At 38.2% G+C, this 23,942-nt stretch overlaps 1 protein-coding gene across 1 annotated transcript; it reads left to right on the top strand.

Moving 5' to 3' along the window:
• Nucleotides 1-1,562: 1,562 nt before the first annotated feature.
• On the top strand, nt 1,563-23,359 carry LOC139965657 (hyalin-like). The gene is made up of 12 exons (XM_071968263.1): nt 1,563-1,729; nt 10,536-10,757; nt 11,428-11,514; nt 12,040-12,297; nt 12,813-13,061; nt 14,728-15,006; nt 16,603-16,857; nt 17,795-18,052; nt 18,269-18,496; nt 19,336-19,587; nt 20,683-20,754; nt 22,531-23,359. The coding sequence occupies exons 1-12, from the start codon at nt 1,645-1,647 to the stop codon at nt 23,208-23,210; spliced, it is 2,925 nt and encodes a 974-aa protein (XP_071824364.1). The 5' UTR covers nt 1,563-1,644; the 3' UTR covers nt 23,211-23,359.
• Nucleotides 23,360-23,942: the final 583 nt, after the last annotated feature.

The following is a 23,942-nucleotide window of genomic DNA, read 5'->3' as shown; positions in this document are numbered from 1 at the left end:
TTGAGTTCGATGCATCCGGATACTTACATATCAGGACCGTATAACCGCAGAGGTTGCCATATGATACGCTAGAACTTTGCAAAACTTACACCAGGGTTAACATATTCATGGTGGTATTCTGAACTGTCACACCAATATCATAGCTTGTATCGACTGATGCAACATTATGTTGCCGGGCATGCGTATAGTGATTGAAACCCAAGCCTTCGCATGATCGATATGTTGTAATAAGTCAGCCATATCACAACACTTCTATATATCAGAAATCAGGGGCGGCGTTTTGTTTCAAATATTGGGGGACATTTGCTTGGGTGCAGGCGCATATTAACTACATCCCCATAATTGTTCTCGCGCTTCGTGATATTTTGTGTATATATATACCAATTTTCATTACGGATGCGGTCCGTCTCATGGGCGCAGATCAGTCTTGGATAATGGTAGGACGCGTATCTGTTCTCTGATACTATCTAAGCGGAGCGCGACCATTGGTTCGCGCGTAGCGTACAAGAACTTTTTTTGGCAAATATACCTCCCAGATCGCCGGAAATAACACTTCCCAGTCCCAATAATGCTCCAAAACCTCCTTAAATTTGAGATCTCATGGCTTAGATATTTAAGTTGGGGGAAACACATGGGCGTCTGCAGAAAAAAAATAATAATCCAAGTAGACTTTTGCATACGATGGGTCTGGGTCCTCTCCCAGAAAACAATTATAGCCGCAAATGCGATTTCCTTCCAAAATTTAACAACTGTGGATAAATGTAATAAAGTTAGAACTGCTGCATGTCATTTGCACAATGCTGGATCAAACTGCGCCAAAGTTCAATGCAGGGAAATTTGCAATGCAGCGTCTGGTCAAGACAAGTTGGTGGGGACACGGTACATCATGTCCCCACCACTGAAAAAGTTAGTGGGGACGCGTCCCGCTGTCCCCACCAGGATATGCGTCCACGGTCCGTCTAGCAAATTCATTTCGAAAAAAAAGTAAAACCTACTCTCGGTGAAAGTCTGTGTCGTTTTTTGGTCATATTTGGTAACAAATTGTGACACGGTTAGACAGGCGCGTAGCGAGGAATTTGCCAATGAAGGGGCGAAGCTTGTAGGCAAGCTATCTAAGCGTGGCGCCACCATTAGTTGGCGCGAAGCGTAAGAGAAAATTTTGGCCGAAAATGCCTCACAGATCGCTGGAAATGGCACTTCCCAGGCCTTTTTAGTGGCATCTAGGCATTTTATATTTTGAAATTACTAGCGATATCATAAAAAATATGCTCTTATAGCCACAAAAAAAGTATGCCACCAAATATGGGGGGGGGGGGGGAATATCATATACTATATCCCCACCTAAAATATTGGGGGGGGGGAAATGTCAGAAATAACCCAAGTGGAACCTTTGCAAACGAAAGCAAAAACACACTGCTTCTTACCCCAAGACACTTTTATGATACCACAAAAATTATTGTGTCAATTGTTAGAATTTTTTCACAAAAGATGCTACGGTTGAATGAATTTGAGGGTTAGTGAGTCAACAATTTACACTGTCAACACTGTCAACGATGACTTTGAAAAGCTGGTTCTATCAAACTATATAGTTTAGATCTCGAACTGCTACCGGACTATATACTTGTCACGTCGAATGAGGAACAAATGGAGCCATACACTATATCAACGAGATTAGTCTTGCTACTGGGAATTTCTATCTTGATTGGGTACTCAGAAGCAGGGACCCCGAGTGAGTACACATTTACCTTTACCCTAATTTAATAGTAAAAATTCTTCATCAAAGGTCGTTGTCGTTTCCATTGGTATAAGGCTAAGCCTAGGTAAAAGGAAAATTAAACATTTACACATGGATATACTAAAGGCCTACCATACACACTTACACACACGCCCATTCACACATATATAGAAACATATATATCAGGGCGTCGGAAGCTATTTGGGATTGGTATACGGCAGATCATGAGTGTGGCCATCTATCATAATTATCGGGGGGGGGGGGGGGGACGTTTGGTAGGTAAAACTACGCTACGCGCCACCATGGTTGGCGCGTAGCGTAGTGAAGAAAATTTTGCAAAAATGCCTCCCAGATTGCAGGAAATAGCACTTCACGAGCTTGAAAACAAGACCTGACAGAGTAGTCACATTTAGCCTACTGGCCGTCATCATTATTGAAAATTATTGAAAAATATACCCCCCAGATTATTTTTTGCCATTTTTTTCTTAGTCCTATTGTTTATATTTTTTATATGTATATGAGATAGGGTTAACGTTCAAGATTCTATGTACAGGAAAAGATAAAAACAAAATACTTGAATGATTTTCAATTGGTTTCAATCAAAAAATATCAAATCCGAAAGGCCTCAGACATAGGTTGACAGAAAACAAAGTCAACAAATTCGAACAGAGAGCTGTCAATATACCCACCGAAAAACCGAGTGACAACCAACTGGCTGTGATTGGAGGTGTTTACTGTGGAACGCCAAAAGGGCAAGTAAAGTAGACAACGGCATGAAAGGAGGCAACTGCATCAGAGGAGACAACAACATTGAAGTAGACAACGGCATTAAATGAGACAACGGCATCAAATGAGACAACGGCATAAAAGTAGACAACAACATCAAAGGAGACAACAACATCAAATGAGACAACATCAAAGTAAACAACAACATTAAATTAGACAACAGCATCGAAGGAGACAACATCAAAGGAGACAACAAAATACATTGCCCTTTTGGCGTTCCATAGTTTACTACCACCTCAGGCTATGGGCTCTTGCGCGAGTACAGAATACAGATGACTAAAGATGTGGACAATCTTTCTATATACCTCCTCGCTTTCCCTTCTGTGATAATTAAACATGTATCGTAGCGCGAGGTTTAAGCGTATTACCTTTAAGTGCTATACAGAATATATTCTTTGGTCAAGAAGCTCCTTTATCGATATTTATATCTGACATGGTTAAACATTAGTACTTTAAACTTTTACATCCCCATCTTATGAGAGTGGCGGAGGGGAAATGAGGAGGGTATAGATTTCGAAATCATTTGGTGGGGGGGGGGTGGGGATGGGGCAGCCTGCTTGGCAAAATGTAATTGTTTGGTGACGCATTATTCTAGCCTACGTTTAGTTTCGACCACAATAAGTTCCGCTATTATTTAATCCGCGATGGACAATATAAAACCTTCCTATTTACTCAAAATACTTAAATTTTAATTGAAAAAGGAACAATATACCTTGAATTGATACAAAATGGTATTGTAAACTCCGCTTTCTGTTCGAAGTTGTGTTTTATATGTTGAAAAAATAACGATATGAGACAGCTAGGCCTACATATGTGTGGTTCGTGTCTATTGTTACAGCTGACCTCAAAACTTATTTTATTTTAGCGTTTTTCGTATATGCAACAAATAAACAGACCACACTTACAAAATGTGCTCTCGAATTCGTTATATGCTGTGTATAGTACAGTTAAATAAGCACGGTTGTTATAGATTTAATTAACGTTAAAGTTTCTCTGTTCAGGAAAAAATTAAAATGAAAATACTTGAAAGATTTTTATTGAGAAAGCTACGTTTCTCTCTATTGAAGGTATAGGGTGTCAATTCAACACCATCAGAAGCAAAAGGCTTCAGACAGGTTGACAGAAAACAAGGTCAATAAAATTCAAACAAAGAGCTGTTTATACCCATAAACCGAGTCACAACAGACTGGCTATGACTGGAGGTGTTTGCTACCACATCAGGCTATGAACTCTCACCCCACGCAAGCACGGAATACAGAAATTTATATAGGATTATGTTAGTCTTGTTAAAGAGGTTGTTCATATACTCCAAAAACCTCAAATGTCTATCTGAAGGAGAAATCCTTTTCCAAATAGTAGTCAGTACTCAAACTAGCCGTACGAAATATTCTCCCCTGCTTACTCACCTATGTGGTCTAATTTGCATATAGGATTTAGGGCGAACGTCGTTGATATGTCCCCCAAATAATCAAATGGGGATCGGGTATATATGGAGGGTTATGGGAGGAATAATTCAGAATGGTATACGGAATGGATTCGACCACAATAAGTTCCGCCTTTATTTGTTCCGCGGTGGACAATTCAAAACCTTCCTATTTAACCAAAATACTTAAAACTTTAATTGAAAAAGGAACAATATACCTTGAATTAATACAAACTTGTGTTGCAAACTCCGCTTTATGTGTCGAACTTGTGTTTTATATGTTGAAAAATAACGAAATGATGACTGCTAGACCTGTGTTGGCAGTGGCGGACTGGTCACACGGGCATTTGGGCAATGCCCAGTGGGCCGGTGGCCCGGTGGGCTGGGAGTCTGGTAAAAATTACAGCCCATTTTCACAGTAGTTAAAAGAATACAGACGGGCTGTGTAGAAATATTTTTTTTAACTGTGGGAATCAGCTCATGAAATCACCATGTTAGTTAGTCGTATTAAAAGAACGTGCTATTGGCAACCCGGCTATGCTAATATGTTTACAACAAGATATACAACACGGTGACCAATGCATTATGACACATAGCATTGGCAGAGAATACAGATTTTATTAATCTGCACCTCGTCCTCGAAGTAAACAAAGGTAAAATCTGATTAGATTATTTGGATATCACTCTTGAGAGATTATGTATGAATAAAAATGACCCACATACAGTAGACTGTTTGGTTATCAAATTAGACAAATGTTAGTCGTCGACGAACATCTTGAGGCGAATTATGTTGATGTCTGTAGAAAAAAGGATCTTGCCAAACTTGACACTAAAAATATCATTGATGGTGTGGCTGCCAGAAGCAGCGAACTGCGTAGGCTCCTTCTCTCGTAGACATGACATGTGCTCGTGTTATTGACCATATATGTTTCAGTGGATTTTATTTAGGTTTTTTTTTCCATTTTTTTCAAGCATGTTGTTACAAAATGCTTGAAAAACTAAATGAAATCCAGTCTAATACATATCTTTTTGTTTACGGTTTTAAGTTTAATCAAGTGTTGCTTCTGGAAAATTATATTTGGGTCTTTTTTAAAGGATGATTGTAACCTACAAAGTTGAGCACCATTTTGCATCTAAGCATTCCTTAACTTAAAAAAAAGTTCAGTGGTGTAGGGGTGACCCCCACCTCTCCTTAGACCCCCCCCCCGGGACGGCGATCACAATGTACATATCAATGAATAATGGGCCGGTCTAGGTGAAAAATGCCCGGGCCGGTTTTGGGACCCAGTCCGCCCTTGGTGTGTTGGTGACATATTTTGCCTAACTCCAGAGTTCAACCATCATGCTAACCATCTCGAAATCATCTGTGATTCCTAAAGCAGGATCTCAAAGAGATACTATGAACCAAACTCTGTCAAATGAAATGAAGATTAACGATTTTGGCAAATGACCATATATATATAATTACAACATTTCGTGTTCACTCCCCTTCAGTCCATAACAACTGCCTGGTTTGTATGACTTGATTTCTGTTGACGGCTTTGACACCACATGATCACAATGCTCGTTCAATAGCAACTATATAACAAAACATGAGTCTTTATTGTAGAAACGTGCAATTTTGATTGTACACCTCTGGAAATCGCTTTGACAAAGAAGTTAAAGCATATAGCAAAGGCCTTTATTCATGGTGCAGAATGGACGCAGGTTATACTAAAGCTGTATAGTGTTTGGTTGTAAGTTTGTGTGACTTTGACCAAGCTGATTCACATTCACACATACCAAGACAGCATTCTTAGCTATATATGTTAGTTACAAAGTAGGGGTGACTCATTAACCTTTAAAAACAATACAAAAAAAATTGTGTCCCACAATTATTTTATGGGCATTACAGTTAAACCCTATGACCACGTTCACCAATCCTGGTAAGAGTTTAATGGTCTAAAGTAACATTTTTTAAATGCTTTTTTTGAGGATCCCACGTCTTTCAGTAAGTTGCGTATGACATTATACAATATTGTGCCAAATTCAACACAAACTGCAACGTCACATAATCAAGTCGAAACTATAAGTCCACATGGGAAGCAGGCTCTAATGTTATAATACAAATGTTCTGTAAAGTTTACGAATTTTGTTCAAATTCCATAAAACGTGCCAAATTACGACGTGCTCCTAGTTTTGAAATTTGTTATTTTGCAAACAATCAGATCATATTTCTTTATTTTTTTTATAGTTAACATAGATTCAGTATCAATACAGGCGCGTAGCCAAGGGGGGGGGGGGCGGCTGCCCCGTTGAGCATATTTAAAAAAAAATGTTTTGATGATATCGCTAGTATTTTCAAAAGAGAAAATGCTAAGATGCAACTTACAAGGCCTGGGAAGTGCCATTTTTAGCGATCTGGGAGGCATTTTCAGCCAAAATTTTCTTGTACGCTTCTCGCCAACTGATGGTGGCGCTATACGCTTAGATAGTTTGCAATGCCGAATCTACAGTTTCGCCCCTCCCTTGGCAAATTCCTGGTTACGCGCCTGGATCAATATTGTCAGTTATGGTTAGACCACACAAGTACGATGCTTTACCAACACACTTAATACGTAACTCTGAATTAACATGTAACAAGTTACGATAATTGGTGCATTGTTCTATACCCGACACTTTCTTAGTTCTAGTGGGGGTTTTATTAAATAAGTATTTAAGGCAGTGTACGTTATAGCATTATGTCTTATGTCATTGTGTCTGATATTTGTTGCGACATCATGTCACAATAGTTAAGGGCGTAATCAGTTTATTAATCATGACCCAATATATCACTTTAATGGAATGACTGTGCGATAACAGAAGGGGCATACACAGTTATCAATATGTGATACCATCAGGTTCCGCAAACTATTGTTGGTTAAGAAAGTAAGATATTACTTAACATCGATGCAGGACAGAATTGAATAACTTCATTACTTATTTAGCCACCGAAAAACACTTTAGTGGTAAATACATCGAACCCGGCAAACACTATACCAAAGAACCGACACCGAGAGCAATTGTATTATACTACATTGTAATATATTACATTGTATTACAATATATTATATTATATTACATTGTGGTCTGTCTGCCTTTGGAAAATTTTGAGTCTATATACGTTTTCATTGTGATTTATTTTTCTTCAAAGCGTATTACGCCCGTACATTCATCAAATTCACAGACAATATGGAATACAGAGACCTTATTAAGTTGTCATGCAAATGTTTCGGTTCCTATAAAACACCTAATAAAAGGGAACTTCCATTTCTGCACGTCGTATACCATTGAGATGTGAGTTTGAATCAGTTCTAAAATCTAACCTTAAGAAAGTCGTATGGCATGTAATGTTACTACATCCTATATTATGTATTATTATTATCCTTATCCCTGTTCATTTTCATCTACAATATATACAATTCTTACAAGCCCCTTTAAGACAAACGATGAGTTCGGATTCCCATTCCTGGTCTTACTACTTCCTATTATTAATCAACTGTTTTTCACATATGTACTTGTTCTATATTTTTATTTCATATTAATATCAGATTATGAATTCATGATTCATACATGATTGAAAATGACAAACTGACATAAGCTAGACTAATTGATATATATATGTGGTGATTCTGCCTGAGGAGCTCACTATCTGTACAAATTAATTATTAATTATTAATCCATCCGAATTGATTAATAAATCTCAGATGTTTAAACGGTTCTACTTCACAAGGAAAATCTATAGTATTGAAAAGTAACCTGATCTATATATATAGCTATAGTATACAGTATACTTGAAATCCAGTGCTGTGGCCGAGTGGATAAAGGCGGTGGCATTTGAAGCAATGCGGCATAGCAATCGGGAGGTTCCGGGTTCGATACCCGGCCGGGTCATGTGGGTTTTTCATCCAAGAGCAATCTACGGTTTCCCCATCTGAAATGACTTTCTAAATTGTAAAGATTCCAAATTTGAGTTAAAATGTTGAATTGGAAGCCACCCGACGTGGTTTTCTCCCAAATTTGGTCGCTTTTGCGTCGTACAAAATAACTATTATAATTATTATTATTATTATGATATAACACAAAATTGTTTGAACTAAAGTCATCCCTTAACACCTGCACATTAAGCCCATATTTAATCACTGCTATTAGACTGTATATGACGACGTATTAGAAGCTTGGACTAAGTTTAATTTTGGATAATATTGTCCCCAAATAAAGCAGACTCATATCAAATAAAAGACTGGAACCATGTGTCGATGCGAAATATACTAGACTTCATTAGATTCCGTGACTACAACTTCGTTCAGTTTAAAAGAAAAATACTAAAACTGACTCTCAGTTGTCTAGCTTCCGTCAGCTGAGAGACAAGACTCAGACACTTATTCGTAAGGCTATCAAGCTGCATGCTTTCATGATAAACTTTAGGAGCAATATTAACTTAACTCCCCCAAAGGATCTCTGGAAAATATAAAAACATTTAGGTGCTCCTGCTAAATGAAAAAGTGTGACTCCATCAAACATAGGTTATGGGTTATCAATGAAGAGATACATTGTGATAAGCTGAACAATTTAAAGAGTACTTTACCAATATTGGTGATAAATTACCTGTTTGTTAGGGAAGGGGGTGGGGATATGGTAACCACCATGTCATTAATGTTCATAGGAATTTGAAGGTCTCTGAAATTGATTTTAACTTAGTTCCCGTTAGTGAGATTGAACTACTAAAAATCATTAACAACCTGGCTTTTTTCCATAATCATGTCTATAATCAAACTGAAAATTATTTAAACCAAAAAGTCCCTTTGTACGATTTTCAATCTGGATTTCGTCCTGGTTTTTCTACAGACAAAGTGTCTCATGATGTTAGGTCCGAAATGGATCTTGGAAACGACACTCGGATGGTACACTTATTGACTTACAAAAAGCATTCGACACTGTTGATCGTGATGATGTTGCTAGATGATAAATTTTACACACTTTTTAAGCATTTTTTACAGATAAATAATGACAAAAGATATTTTTTGATCGATAGTTTATTCATTACTATTGTTGAAAGTACAATTGTAATTATTTTAGGGATTGGCACCATTTTTTCTGGAAATACGCCAAGTGGCTCGCTTTCGTCACGGTACATCCGGGAACTGGCTCAATTCAAACAAAATGGCGCGACACATGAACAACATTCAAATCGTTTTTTTTTTTTCATCTCAAAGAAGGGATTTCTATGCTTTTCTATTGCTTTTACTGGAAAGACCATCTGTCAAAATGTAAGAATGGATACAAAAAAGCTAGGGTTTATTTCTCCTTTAAAGCCTGTGGAATGTCAGAGAGTGTTGTCTCCTAGTTCGCTTCATATTTGAAAGACAGAGATCAGGTTGTCGTTATTAGTGGTGTGTTATCTGGTAGTAAAGTTTATATATTTGGGAGTGCCCCAAGGATCGGGTTTTGGGGTCCACTCCTATTTTCAATTTATGTTAATAATAATGTATTCAGCTGTTTCTTGTAAATTGGTCCTATATGTTGACGATTCTGCCTATTTAGTGTCAGGAAATAAGACAAATATTATTGTAACTACTCTGGCGAGAGAAATCTAAATTTATGGTTAATGATAACAACCTGTATTTATACATTTTAGGGAAAACTAAATATATAATATTTGGACCAACTATAGGAAGCTAATAAAAGCATCCCATACTTCAGATTTATTGTAATGGAACCAATGTAGGTCTTGTGTTCATTAAGTCAGGATCAATTCTGACTTATCTGCAGAAAGATTCAGGGTAAATGCCATAGATTAACATTGATGTATCAGAATATAGCAACTGCATTGATTTTAATTCCAAAAGGTTGCTGGCCTATACTCCTTCATTCTTTGTGTTTTTGATTACACCTGTTGTTCGTGGTCTTGTGGCCTTACTAAACTGTACCAAACTGAACATAGATTCAAGGTTTTGTCAGAGACAAAGTTATACGTTTTGTGATGGATGTGAATCCTCGCACTTCACATTGTAACTCTCAGTCGCATTTTATGAAGATAAATTGGCTTCCGGTTGAACGTATAGAGTTTCAAAATTGCAGGATTCTCAATGGGTTGTCTCCCAAATATCTAACATCTCTTCTCCTTCCTGTTAATTATCATTACAATGCAAGATCTATTGTCTTTCATCTATATTTGTACCTAGGTATTCTACAGTTTATGGTGTTAAAACATTTTTATTTATATCACTATAGTTGTATTTTATGGAACTCCTGACAAACTTCAGAAGTCTATTAATCATAATATTGTGTAAACACCCTCCCCCCTTCCTCCGTCCCCCGTCCCCTACAACTCGTCCCTCCCCCTTTTATCCCGCGTCCCACCTCACCCATAACGTAAGTTTTTATCTTTTAGTGTTCTATCACGAAGAATCCACAACGGATGTATTTGACATGCAAGGGTGTTTCAACATACTGATCAGACAAGAAAAAAAAAAGCCTATACAATTTTAAAATTAATGACTATGTACTCATATAGATTCAGGACGAGCTAATACCTGGCTGATGAATAGTTTCATTTCTCACTTTTAACAGGTATTTCAAGATGCCCAGGTACAATTTTCCGGCGAGTTTCGTCATCAGAGGCCACCATTTCGGTGACGTGGGACGATCCTGATTGCGGAACTGGTGCAACAAGTACTTACGGAAAAGGAGACGAGTTTGGACCAGGAGTACACAACGTCATCTACTTTTTCAACGACGGCAGCCCAGATCGCGTGAATCAAAGATGTTGCTCCTTCGACATATTTGTAGCAGGTATATAAAGGGTACACAATGTCTCGGCGTAGTTGAAAGGTGTAGAAGACCGGAGCGGAATAAATTGTTATACCTACCTGGTGATATCGACTCGTAATTAATGAAGACAAGATCTTTTTAAAACATATTTGAAGAAGTATAGCAATTAGATTGATACAGTACGTTAGATCATGTGGTGTATGAGGATCAATACACTGTGCCTTAAACTGAAAGATAATAATTATTATTATTATTATTATTATTATCCCGTTATTTATATAGCGCATAATCCAGAAGTTCTATGCGCTTTGTACTTAAGTCTGGTCATTGGTAACTTGTCACACCTACACACCAAAGTGTGCACAATTCAAACAATCTCTCCTGGGGCACCACAGCCATGTGTCCCCTAGGGGACATCCCATAGGGTGCAGCCACAAACCGGCGCACGCAGCTATATTTACATGTCACCTCGGAAGTCCCCATTTATACACCTGGGTGAAGAGAGGCAATGGAGATAAAGTGCCTTGCCAAGGACACAACGCAATGATCTGGCCAGGGCTCGAACCTGTAATCCTTAGATCACAAGTTTACTGCCTTAACCACTTGACCACAACGCCCTCACGACAGATCCCCGTTATTTCTAACTCACTTCTTTCATACGAATCGTTTTGTTGTTTTTTTAAATTCCCAGGACCTGACTTCGATCTTTGTACTCAGAATAATTGCCCTCCCGGAGAAATTTGTGAGGCAGGAGTTGATCATTACTATTGTTATCCCGGTAAGCACTGTTATTCAGCTTCATCGTTTACGTGGATGTTATAAACAACGAAAGACGATCACAATTAATTTTCAGAGAACATCAACCCCATAATGCCAATGATTGCTCTCACCCCCCCCCCCCCCCTAAGAAAACCCCGAAAATATACCTTTTAATCTCGCCACTGACGAGTAAATTCTTCTCATTGGAAAGTTATGTTTGAATTTTTTGAATTTTATCTTTCGAATAAGAAGAGAAAAATAACTATTCATTCGATGTTTCCAAATCATTTTGTTCATTCACTCGTTGCATCGATAAGGAAATAAGTGACATAATTGTATTACAATTTCTGTTGCGGTTACGGTATTGTGATAACTTGGCATGAATTTTAACATTTTAACAAGGTTATATAGATCACTGAATATTCTTTTGGTAATTGTGCAACGGTGAAATAAAACGATTGCAGAAGCGTGTTCGGAGAGTTGGTGACACGTGGAGGCAACTTAGATCAAATTTAATTTAATCCATGTTGTTATTATATTCCAGACGATATTGTGATCCGTAACTGCTCTTCATTGATTACTATACGACAATTTGCATCTGAAGAAATTACTGCCAACTGGGTGGAACCAACAGCCTACGATTACCTCGGCCGTGTGATTCAACCATCAGCTTACCCTGCGGTAGTGCCTGGTGATACCATCGCTTTAGGAAACCACGAGGACTTTAGTTACGAATATCGATATCAAGGACCTTCGGCGCTAGAGATTAAAAGATGTCATTTTAGGGTCATCGTAGGACGTGGTGAGTCCACCATCTTAACAGTATTTATCAAACTTGAATGTGCCGACAGGGATGGAATGAGAGTTCGAGTTTCAAGGGTGTGTGTGGGGCAAGACGGGTTGGGGGGGGGTTCAAGTTTTCCAGGGCTGAGTTAGGTAGGAACACGAACCTTTTATGGACGGTTAGTAGGCGGATCAAAACAAATGATGGTCGTGTCTAACATTGCACAGGTAATAAATATTGTCGTTGATCTCGTTGATCTTGCCCACGAGTGATCTCTGCGCTTGCGCAATTGAGAACACGACAAGCATTTTGATTTATTCGATCCCGTTCATGGTTAACTTTCTACTTGCAACCGCCAGTGAATGTAGCGCTATGAATGACGTTTTAATAATGCAAACTCATAGGCTCAATGGTTTGATCTAAAATAGAAATTTAAACTTGTCGGTTGTAGCATAAGGACGGACAACGAAATCATGAATATTCATTGTGGTACGATTCTTATCCTCATACTGCCTATCAATCAAAATCAACAGCTATCGGTCCTGGTATTCTGAGTTGTCCTCATGATATCGAAATCGTGTCTTCAGAATCAATGGTCAAGGTGGATTGGCTCGAGCCCCAGATACAGCCGAATGAAGATGAGAATGACGTCATCATAGAGCAATCGCATAGTTCCGGTCAGATGTTTCCCGTACCGTTTGTCGGTACAGTGTCCTATACATTCAGAGATAGAAACGGTATAACTACTGATTGCTCGTTTAATGTGGAAACCATTGCAGAAGGTAGGTATTGCTGACCAAAATCCAGTTAATATATCACACATTCGATGTTAAAAAGGGGGGGGGGGGGTGGCGACATAGGTTGAGAGTTGATAAAGTTGTTTGGTTTTCGACCCAGGCTCCATGTCACTTTACCTATACACAGTGGCGTAGGAAGGTACTTTTGAGTGGGGGGGGGGGGCTGAAGACTGATGGCCGGCCTGGGGGAGGGGTCTAAGGGGAGGGGGTGTCCCCTCCCATTTGGAATTTTTTTGCATTTCCAGCTGGCCTCAGATGCAATTTGGTGCAATATAGCACACTTCAACACCCACTCCATTTTGTAAAGAATTTTGCATTTTCACCTGGCCTTAGATGTAATTTGGTGCTTCACATGAGATTTTTTTTCTCACTTGGAAATGAAAAAGGGGTTTTCTGACTTGCGGAGCGGGGGGGGGGGGGAACGATACTTCCGCCCCCCATATTTTTTAATGGGGGGGGGGGGGCTGGCGCCCCCAGCCCCCCGGTTCCTACGCCCTTGCCTATACATATAACATAAATACTAGTTTAATATTTCCATATATATATATATATATATATATATATATATATATATATATATATATATATATATATATAAAAATATATATATATAAATATATATATATATGTATATGTATATAGATATATGTATATATATATATATATATATATATATATATATATATATATATATATATATATATATATAAATATATATATATATATATATATATATATATATTTATATATATATATATATATATAAATATATATATATATATATATATATATATATATATATATATATATATATATATATATATATATATATATAAATAAGCTACGGACATTCTACGTTTATAATATACCTTCATCAACGCATCGGCATGTCAGATCCTGTACCTAGTACTAATATACATTACTGGATAGGTATCAACTAAATATCTCCACAATCTGTTTACTTATATATTTCTTAATAAAGTTGGCCCAATGACTAAATTAAAAGTTTGCTTTTTATATACGTTTCACAAGCTTCATATTAACAGTGTAGCCCCCCTTATAAATCATCTTGCACCTCAGTAGTGTGATTGTCTGTGGTTTGTACTAGGGATAAGGTTTTACAGTTTAATGTGGCATTAATTTATAAGTTCGTTTGTAATCTTTTCATAATTTCGAAGATCTATTAATATTGTTAAATAAAAATTAATTTCGTGTTGATCTTTGTCGCAATATCATAAGCAAAACAATGTATCCCAAAAAAGGGCTATCTTGTTTAGTTAAACCTACCTGATGTGGTCAACTGTTGCAAATGTTGACAGTTTTGATGTTTTTTTTTCCACACAAAAAAATGTTATCATATGTTTGGGAGTGTATGGTGTTAGTGGTCAGAATCTGATATGCATTCACCCCTCCTCCTAATGTGGTCTATGCTGCTGCGAATGTGAAGGGTTTTCGATGGTGTTTTAAATATTTATCCTATTTTAAGATGTGGAGGGTGATCATAGTCAGAATACGAGATGTATTTCCCCTCACACCCTAGCCCCCCCCCCACCCTTGTGACACTCGTTGGCTAAACTACTCATGAGGTATACTTGTATTGTCTTTTCCCAACCCCTTCCTCTGATTTTTCACTTTTTTACACATTATACAGTGGCGTCACCTCAAGTATCTCAGCTTGCACAATTACATTTGAACGAATTCTTTGTGATCACACCAAGTAACCAGAATTCTGCAGTCTGGCCACGGCCATCACTTAATGTGGAGAGAAGCACCTACATCGGTCCAGTTGTGATATTCCCGTCCAGGGTTCAACCGGAAATAGGCACTAATTCCGCGTATTCTAGTGGTTTCTATCCCGTGACATATTCTTTCAGAGATACCAAGGGAAAAGTTCTGCAAACATATGAATTTGTGGTCGTCTATCAAAGTGGTAAGATTACAAGATTCTGCCACCAAAACATCTTCACCAACCCCCTCCCCCGTATCTTGCGTTCTTTCTCTTACAAATTGTATAATGCTTATTCTTCACAAGTATCACCCCTCATCCTCCTGAAGCCTTCATTTTTGCTAAGTATATTATGCAAATGAGTAAACTTTATTCTTCTTTCCGTAAAGTTCCCACAATAATATTGACCCATGGTCATGGCCAGGGCTGTATAGCCCCAAACTCCTCTCGTTAGGTTTTATCCCAGGTAGCAAAACCCCTGAATTCCAAGCGTTATGTACAAGTTATCATAAGTAAAGATATACATTTTTAATATATAGTCTAACTTACAAAAGGTAAAGGGACTAAATACTATGATGTCGTTAATCGGCGTTCGAAGAAATTTATAGAGGAAATTACCTTCCGGGAGGTATCGAGACATAACCATAGAAATGGAGAGGATCCCTTTTTAGTCCTTTGGACATAACACTGATGATTATCAGTTGGCTAGGTGTATACTAGTTCCACGATGTAAACCAACGAAAACAAACAAAGGGGGGGGGGGAGGGGGTACTTTACGCAAGAGCTGAATGAAAGTTTGCAATCCTAGTACAGAATGGAAGTCAAACCATAGATTTAGCCTGGTTTTTGGATCTCTCGGTACTAGGTGCTAAAGTTGGCTACACTATAACAGTGTCGCTTCAGAAACGTTATTTCATTTTCACGCTAAAAGAAGCAACATAATTACTCCAACATTTTGTTTCTCTCGTGCAAATTCTGGATGATCATTTATCTATTTTTTTTTGGGTATATTAACCACGATATTAAAATAAAAGGGAAAATGCGACTAAAAAGTCCTTGAGACTGGTGTTTGGTCGATAAACGATCTATAAGTTTGGTCGAATTCCCAAAACTGAAGTTGGCAACCAGCAAACCAAAATCATTTACATTTCCTCACTTTGCTATACATGAGCGCTTTGTGACGTCGCTTAACTCTCTTTCCCAAATGGAACGAATATTTCATTCCCGTCAATTGCGGATCGGAGGACGGGGAGGGGGTATGTGGAGTGGGGAGAGGAGGGGTATGTGAGGTGTGGGAGGTGGGATTGTGGAAGAAACAAAACTCCGAGTTTAGATATCAACAAAAGTTTGCATTAACAATTTTTATTATTAATTTATATTCTTAGTATGAGGCATTATAATTTGACACTTTTCTTTGGGAGAATGTTTACAGCTCCCACCCCCCCTTCCCGCCATACATGTGAGTTGGCTGATACCCCTTCCCGTGTGTTCCTAATACAGACTTAGTCTGCTAGCTCTTTACCACTAGGTTTACATTGGCAATGAAATCGTTGTGACAAGTATACGTTTCGTGACGTTCGTTTTCTTGAAAACAGGATTTTTCTTTCCATTTTACCATTTTTCACCTACTTGAAGAAAGTAACATTTTTTTTTTATTAAACTCTAGTTATTTCATACATGATAAAGAAGGATGCGTATATGTGCCATCATATCTCATAAAAACATTTGTAGTTGCAATTTTTATTTATGACAATGCAATTAAACAGACGCTGTAATGTTTTATATTTCCACTACGTCTAGCTACCGAAGATAATATAGCCATTACATGCAGTAAAACATTTGAGATCATAGATTCGGAAGTACCGGTACCAATTGCATCATGGCCGACACCTGTTTCTATAGAGGGAGATGAAAAGGATTTAGCATGGACTGTGGAACCTGTTCAACCTGCTCATCTTTTTCCTGGTTTTCTTGGCCAATTCAACTATTTAGTTTATGAATTGTTTGACTTTCCAAACCGGCGAACTACATGTGGCATCGCCATATCAGTACAAGGTAAACTACCCAAGTATTCAATATTTCCAAACAATTTCTTGTGTTTTATCTTTGAAATTGCAACTTGTACTGTCAAATAGACTACAAAATAATCTCATCACACACCCTCAATCTGGAACTACAGTAAACCGCCCAGAATAGAAACCGTTAAATAGAGTTATTCATCGTCCGATCCGCAATAAATCAATGCTTCAAATATAGCCATCCATACAATCTTTCAATGCAATACAAAATCTATCAAGTTCAGATCTATCATTCTCTCTTGCCAAACCCGTGAGATTTTAAATTTTACATCCCTAAAAACGGCACCTTAGGGAACACCATGCAGAGAATCAATCATAATCCGTGTACGCAAAACCAAGGTAGCGACATAAATCATACAATAGAAACATATTTCGGTTCTACAAATCACTCATAAAATAATATAGGCTACGAAAAAGTAACTGTCCCGTTAACGTTAGCGCTCCAGAACACTATGGCTTAGACGTTTTAAAAACACTCTGCCCCTCCAAAACTGACAAGCTGGCTACGGGCCCGCGATGGGGCGTTAGCTAAATGTATCGAATGCTGCAGGACTTGGTAGAGATTGTACCCTTAGATTTATATAACCTGCCGCTAAAAGTCGAAAGAAATTAATCGATTAACTGGATCACAATTAAACACAAGTTGTAACAGGATAACCGATTAACAGTCAATATATGTATATATATATATATATATATATATATATATATATATATATATATATATATATATATATATATATATATATATATATACATATATATATATATATATATATATATATATATATATATATATATATATATATATATATATATTGACGTATTAACTCCAAATTGGACGATTTAAAGTCAAATGAAAATATGTCACTGCAGGGTGTATGTTAAGTTAACAATAGCGTATATCATTTCAGACCTGGAACCACCAATAGTGAGTGGTTGCCCAGCCGATATCACACAGACCGCTATAGCAGGAAGCCCTCCGGTGTTGATTAATTTTATTGAGCCTACAGCAACTGACGGTTGTGGGAGGGTGGACGTCGAAAGATCCCCTGACGCAGGTCCACCTATAACTGTGGAAGTCGGACAAAGTACGACGGTTCGCTACACATTCACGGACTGCAGTAGGGTCCAAGCTTCCTGTGAATTTGATGTGACTATCATATCACAAGGTAAGTCTTCATTATCATCGCAATCACCATCGCCATCGCCATGGTCATCGTCGTCGTCGTCATCACCATAATCACCACCACCACTGGCATAACCATAACCATTATCGCCATCGTCATCGTCGGCAGCGGCGTCACCAGTAGTATCAAATGTTATCATCGTTATGCTTTCGATCACATGAAATGACAATAATCGTTCGCTTTTCTTCTCCTAAACAGTTATTCCTGTCGCAGTGATTGACAATTGCGTCGATCTCGTTTTGATTTCGGATCGATCGTTGCTTGGTTTGCCGCCTAATCCACAACCAATAGCACGATATGACGATGGAAGAGAGGAACGACCAGTCCCCATACCCTCCTTGTACAATGTCAACACTGAAACCATGGTAACGGCTATGTTTGCATCCCTCGGTACCAATCAGTGTACATTCAAGGTGACCGTCCTTGGTAAGTATAACATTAAACCCTTGTCGATCTTGACATAGACCTTATATTATGTGAGGTAAAATCTGTTGTTGTCAACAAGTGTTATCATTTCGCTATGACCAGGTATAGCTAGATGTAGCTTTCTGCACTTTACGTATAGCTAGCTACATCAATTGTAAAGAAAGGGAACCCCCTCATGTACAGAAGAATCTGAAGAGCTCTGACTGCTATGATTGTTAGCGGGTAAAAGGATCGAGGCAACCCATCCATTTAAAGTCGTTTCAAGGTGCAATCTTCGCAGATAAAAATGCGGCAAGCTTTTACATTTCAAAAGTGAAAAAATCACATCCCGTCCAAGACAAGAATAAATGTTATTCTGCAAAGGACTGTAGCCTACAGTAAAGTTTCGAACCTTTTGACATTGCATGTATAGTGTCCATTACCATAGGCGTAGGAGGCGGGGCTGGGGCAACAGCCCCACCCCGCAAAATTGTGAAAATTCAGGCAATATCTGAGAATTTTTCGGGTACCAACTGAAAGAAAAATAATTTGCAATGTGTTTTTTAGCAATGGTTAAACTGATATTATTATTATTATCATTATTATTGTAACGACTTCCCCAATAATTATTACCAATATGAAAGGGTAATTATAACACTGCAAATGATTGTATGTTATTGGCATGCGATATAATAACCGATGCATGCGAAAAATGTGCGAAAAATGTTGGTTATATATTTTGGGCAAGTCGTAACAGCCCCCCCCCCCCCTCCCCAAATCAAATTGGGCTCCTATACGCCTATGTATATAACTTGGTGCCATAAAACAATACATAAAAATACGTACATTAATATCCGCAGATACGATCGCACCGTTGGTAGAGGACTGTGACCAGATGATAACCACTCAGCCAGAAGAGATGGGTTTTCACTATATACCCGTCAACTGGACAGAACCCCACAGCGTGAATAATATAAGCGGTGGAGAACTAGTCTACCAAAGCCACTTCCCAATGCACCCTCTTCCCGTAGGAGAAACAACGGTTGTGGAGTACATCTTCAAAGATAAGGCTAACTTGACAACAAATTGTAGCATCAATATTACAGTGGAAGGTGAGATTTCTTTGCCCCTATATACCTGCATTGTACACAACTTAGGAGAATAGTCCAGGGCAAAATTCCTCTTTGATATGTTAATGAGGAACATAACGTAAGCATTGTGATGAAATTTGCATTCAATTATTATATGTACCTATTTCACTGGAATGCTTATAGATTACGTTCCTCTGCAACATATCAAAAAGAAATGTTGTACCTGGACAATTTTTTTTTAATGGGTAGCTTACTTTGTCTAAGCGGACAGTAAAGCACATGTAGGTCGTTAGTGTACGAAAACGCAATGCCCCACCCACACCCACTTCTCCACCCCTTCAACTCTCCTCCGAAAAAGAAAATCAAACCCTGTTTTTTCTCTCTCGAAACACAACTTAAAATCGCTGTTTGTCAGTTCTTTAATCTGCTTCTTTTTTATAATAAGGAATTTTGGCAACACATCTTTGTTAAATCAATTTAATGGAAAAATTAACGGTTTCTCTATAATATCAATAAAATTTTAGTCATGGCACTCATGGGAATTCGTTTTAGTAACCAATAAGTTGAAATTATATATTTTACTGATAAGGTCGATATCAACTCAACAAAAAATATGCTCTGTGAAGTTATCATAACATAACGGAGAAGGTAATAGACTAGCCTGTGTGTTACGCCAACCACCGCATAAGCGGGTAACGAGGTTTCATATAGGCCTATGTCCCTTTGTTCTGAACAAGCCCGGTCCAATCATGACAGTTGCAATTTTGCTTCAGATTGATTCCTGTATATCAAAGTGTTTCAAAAAGCGATCACTCACAATTTAATATTATGCTTATATGTTTGCATATATGGAGTGGATGTACACGAGTTGAATACTAACTTTTTTAAGTCCATTATAGGTTGATTTTACTTTGATGAAATTTGGGGAATATTAAAACGAAATCGTATAGTAGGATAACCATATCAGTTAAATCATATTTGAAAGAAATTCCGTTTCTTATTTGCAATGATTAGAGATGGCTCTCAAGTACGGCTTGAAATGTAGCGACCATCTTGCCAACACTCAATTCATAATACTGCAATATAATGATATTCTTATGTTTGTTTCTTCAATAGAGTTCCCAACTACCACATGTACTGGTGAATGCCTAAGTTCTAACCAAAATGCTGAATCTACCTTCTTTACCAGTAAGTTTTCGTAGTTCTTTTATCGAATCTTGACTTTTTATTATATCAGCCAGTTGGAACAATTTCCTAATGCTAATACCTCTCTAAACTGTACTCCAATATCATGCTCTCGAAGCACTGGTATTGACCGTACAAACAGTACCTAGGCTAACCTTGATCTGATAGAAACATGATATTCATACTGCTCGGACTGACAATACGAGTGCTATGAAAGCGGGACAGGCTGCATTGTATAAAAAAATCGTCCCAACTGGGTGATGATTTTGATACGACATGAATTATGTATACGACATCATGAATATTTATTTACATCCAATACGTTAGTGAGTTTTTCAGTGCTTTACCAGCTCTTGACTTAATTGTTTGTAATTGACGCAAAATGAATGATTTATGGATTAGTGAATATCATTTGTCAACCAATCCTCACGTGACAGTATTTCTCAAGAGAACCGTTTTGTACACAGTTTAATATGTCGAGCAATGTCATCATGCATGATACAGCCCAATCAATGACGTATCTTGTGGACCGGGAAAGCCCTAGGGTAAGAGTTAACCCCCAGGGTAAACCCTAACGCTAACCCGAGAAATACTGCATCACATGTAGCATCATGCAATTCCGTATACTTCTTGAGGCATTGGAACTTGCCACATTATAACTTTTCTTGAGATATGAAAAAAAATATCATGGTTGTGCATTTGTAAACAAAACCTATACCGTTAAAGTGGTTACATCTCTTTGTTCCGACGTCTCTATGTTCCGACGTCTCTATGTTTCGACGTCTCTATGTTCCGACGTCTCTATGTTCCGACAAATTGTTTGGACTCTAATTTTTTTTGACCAAAATTTTTTTCGGACCCATTTTTTTGTGACCCAATTTTTTTCGGACCCTAGTCTTTTTGGACCCAATTTTTTAAGACCCATTTTTTTTCGGGCCCATTTTTTTGGACCCAATTTTTTGGACCCAATTTTTTTTCTGGCCCAATTTTTGTTCACCCAAATTTTTTTGTGGACCCAATTTTGTTTGGACCTAATTTTTGTGGACCCAATTTGTGGGGACCCATTTTTCGGACTTAATTTTTTGGGACCCATTTTTTGTGGACCTAATTAGGGGTCAGGGAAAAATTGGTCAGAAATCATGTTGGTGCAAAAGTTGGGTCCCAAAAAAATTTGGGTCCGAAAAATTTTGGTCCAAAATAATTGGGGTCCCAAAAAACATTGGTCAGAAAAAAATTGGTCCGAAAACATGTTGGTAAAAATTTTGCACACAAAAATATGGGTCCAAAAAAATTGTGTCCCAAATATTGTGGTCCAAAAAAATTGGGTCCAAAAAATGGGGTCCGAAAAAAAATTGGGTCACAAATGGGGTCCGACTAAAATTTGGCAAAAAAAAATAAAGTCCAAACAATTTGTCGGAACATAGAGACGTCGGAACATAGAGACGTCGGAACATAGAGACGTCGGAACATAGAGACGTCGGAACATAGGGATGTCACCGTTAAAGTCTGACATTGAGAATGGTGCACTTTCAGTTTGAAAAGGTTAACGCCTTTACATGCCCATGCATGTGTGTCTCGTGTGTGGACTTACCTAACATAAGTTTGAATGAAGGCATGTAGCGAAAGTTATGAAGTCCTCGGTGGCAAAGGTCCCAAACCAATGAGCTTCCCCTGTCCTGGAGGAATTACTTCCAATAAATAAATGCAGCACCACATTTTAATTACAATATACATATCATTCTAAGGTTCTAACACTTTGACGATATCATTTCTTTTCAGGTGACGTCATCATAGCGATTATTGTGACTGGTCTGACTACATTTATCGTCTGTACTGTTGTCTTTATGTTGAGTTTGTGCTGCTGTACATGTTGCTGTGCTGTAGAACAGAAACATATCTCACCACCGCCCGGTAGAACAGAGTCTGGTCAGGATCACAGGAACCAAGACGCCCGATCGTCGACAGATCAGAGCCAAACGAGATTTGTCATCAAACTTCCTGGCATCGGAAAAGTACCCATCTATGGCCCAGTCGGCCCTCTTACTAGGACGGATGGGGCAGGTACTTCTCGGCCAGCAAATGACGGCTACGAGTTCGATGATGGGAATCAAAATGGCCGATCGACCGCCGGCTATGTGAACGAGTCATTCCCTACGTCGTCACGTGGTCCTCGCCTTGATACAGCGGATCCCTTTGAGAACGGCCCTTCACGTGTTGTGGATAGTAATGATGGTCAGTCATACGGATACGATCCCTCGCCGCAAAGGGTGGCAAGGCCAGCCCCCAACCCCCCTTTACCTCCCAAACCGAAAACTACAGCTACAATTCCGAAATTGTCTCGTAACGAGTTCTTAGAAATGCAGGTGGAAATGAATAAAATCAAAGATAAATTTAACCAAAACGAAAGGTATATCGACGACTCTGAGGTATATGGATTCGATTCTCCACCAGCTTCATAGGCGTACGGGACCATTTCAGTTTTGGGGGCAGAACTTTTCAGGGCGTGAAACTCCGAGTAACAGCTGTACTTACCAAGGCATTTACTTATATATATATACATGTATATATATATATATATATATATATATATATATATATATATATATATATATATATATATATATATATTTATTTATATCCCGAGGACAAGAAATTCGGGCAAAAATCCTGAAAAATTCGGGCAGCCTAAGAGGAGAAACAAAAAATATACATATATATATATATATTTTCTCCTCTAGGGCTGCCGAAGTTTTCAGGACTTTTGCCCGAATTTCTTGTCCTCTGGAAATTTGGCAAGGGCGGCGGAACCTGGGGGACACGTGCCCCTACTTTTCCTCATGTTAAAAATGTGCCCTTTTTCTACATAAAAATTGTACTCTTGATCACCTTAATAGGTCAGCGATATTTCAGTAAAAGATCTAATCCTAATTTAGAAGTATGAGCAGTGAGCTGCGAAAAAATGAAAAAGTTAATCCTTGACCGTCGGATTGCATGGTGAGATCCCTGATAGGAGCCAATAACGATGCTGGAACCTGTAACATCTTAATAGATAATGGGAGAAAACGAGAAGGACAAGAAAGGAGTCAGGGGTCATGCACACATTAATTCAACAAATGTAGGTTCTATTGATAGGGTTAGGCATAATATCGACAGCATGTGGCTCATATCCTCTGCAAAATTCTGCGTGCTGT

Source organism: Apostichopus japonicus, chromosome 3 (assembly GCF_037975245.1).
Source record: "Apostichopus japonicus isolate 1M-3 chromosome 3, ASM3797524v1, whole genome shotgun sequence".
NCBI lineage: Eukaryota > Metazoa > Echinodermata > Holothuroidea > Aspidochirotida > Stichopodidae > Apostichopus > Apostichopus japonicus.
Note: the sequence above shows the minus strand (reverse complement) of the source record. Positions and strands in the feature narration are given on the sequence as shown.

Bases quoted from the DNA above. Each gene is read 5' to 3' on its own strand.
- LOC139965657 (XM_071968263.1), top strand. From the start codon at position 1,645: ATGGAGCCATACACTATATCAACGAGATTAGTCTTGCTACTGGGAATT. The intron at 12,298-12,812 runs GTGAGTCCACCA...CAAAATCAACAG, and splicing joins TAGGGTCATCGTAGGACGTG to CTATCGGTCCTGGTATTCTG. The intron at 20,755-22,530 runs GTAAGTTTTCGT...ATTTCTTTTCAG, and splicing joins TGAATCTACCTTCTTTACCA to GTGACGTCATCATAGCGATT.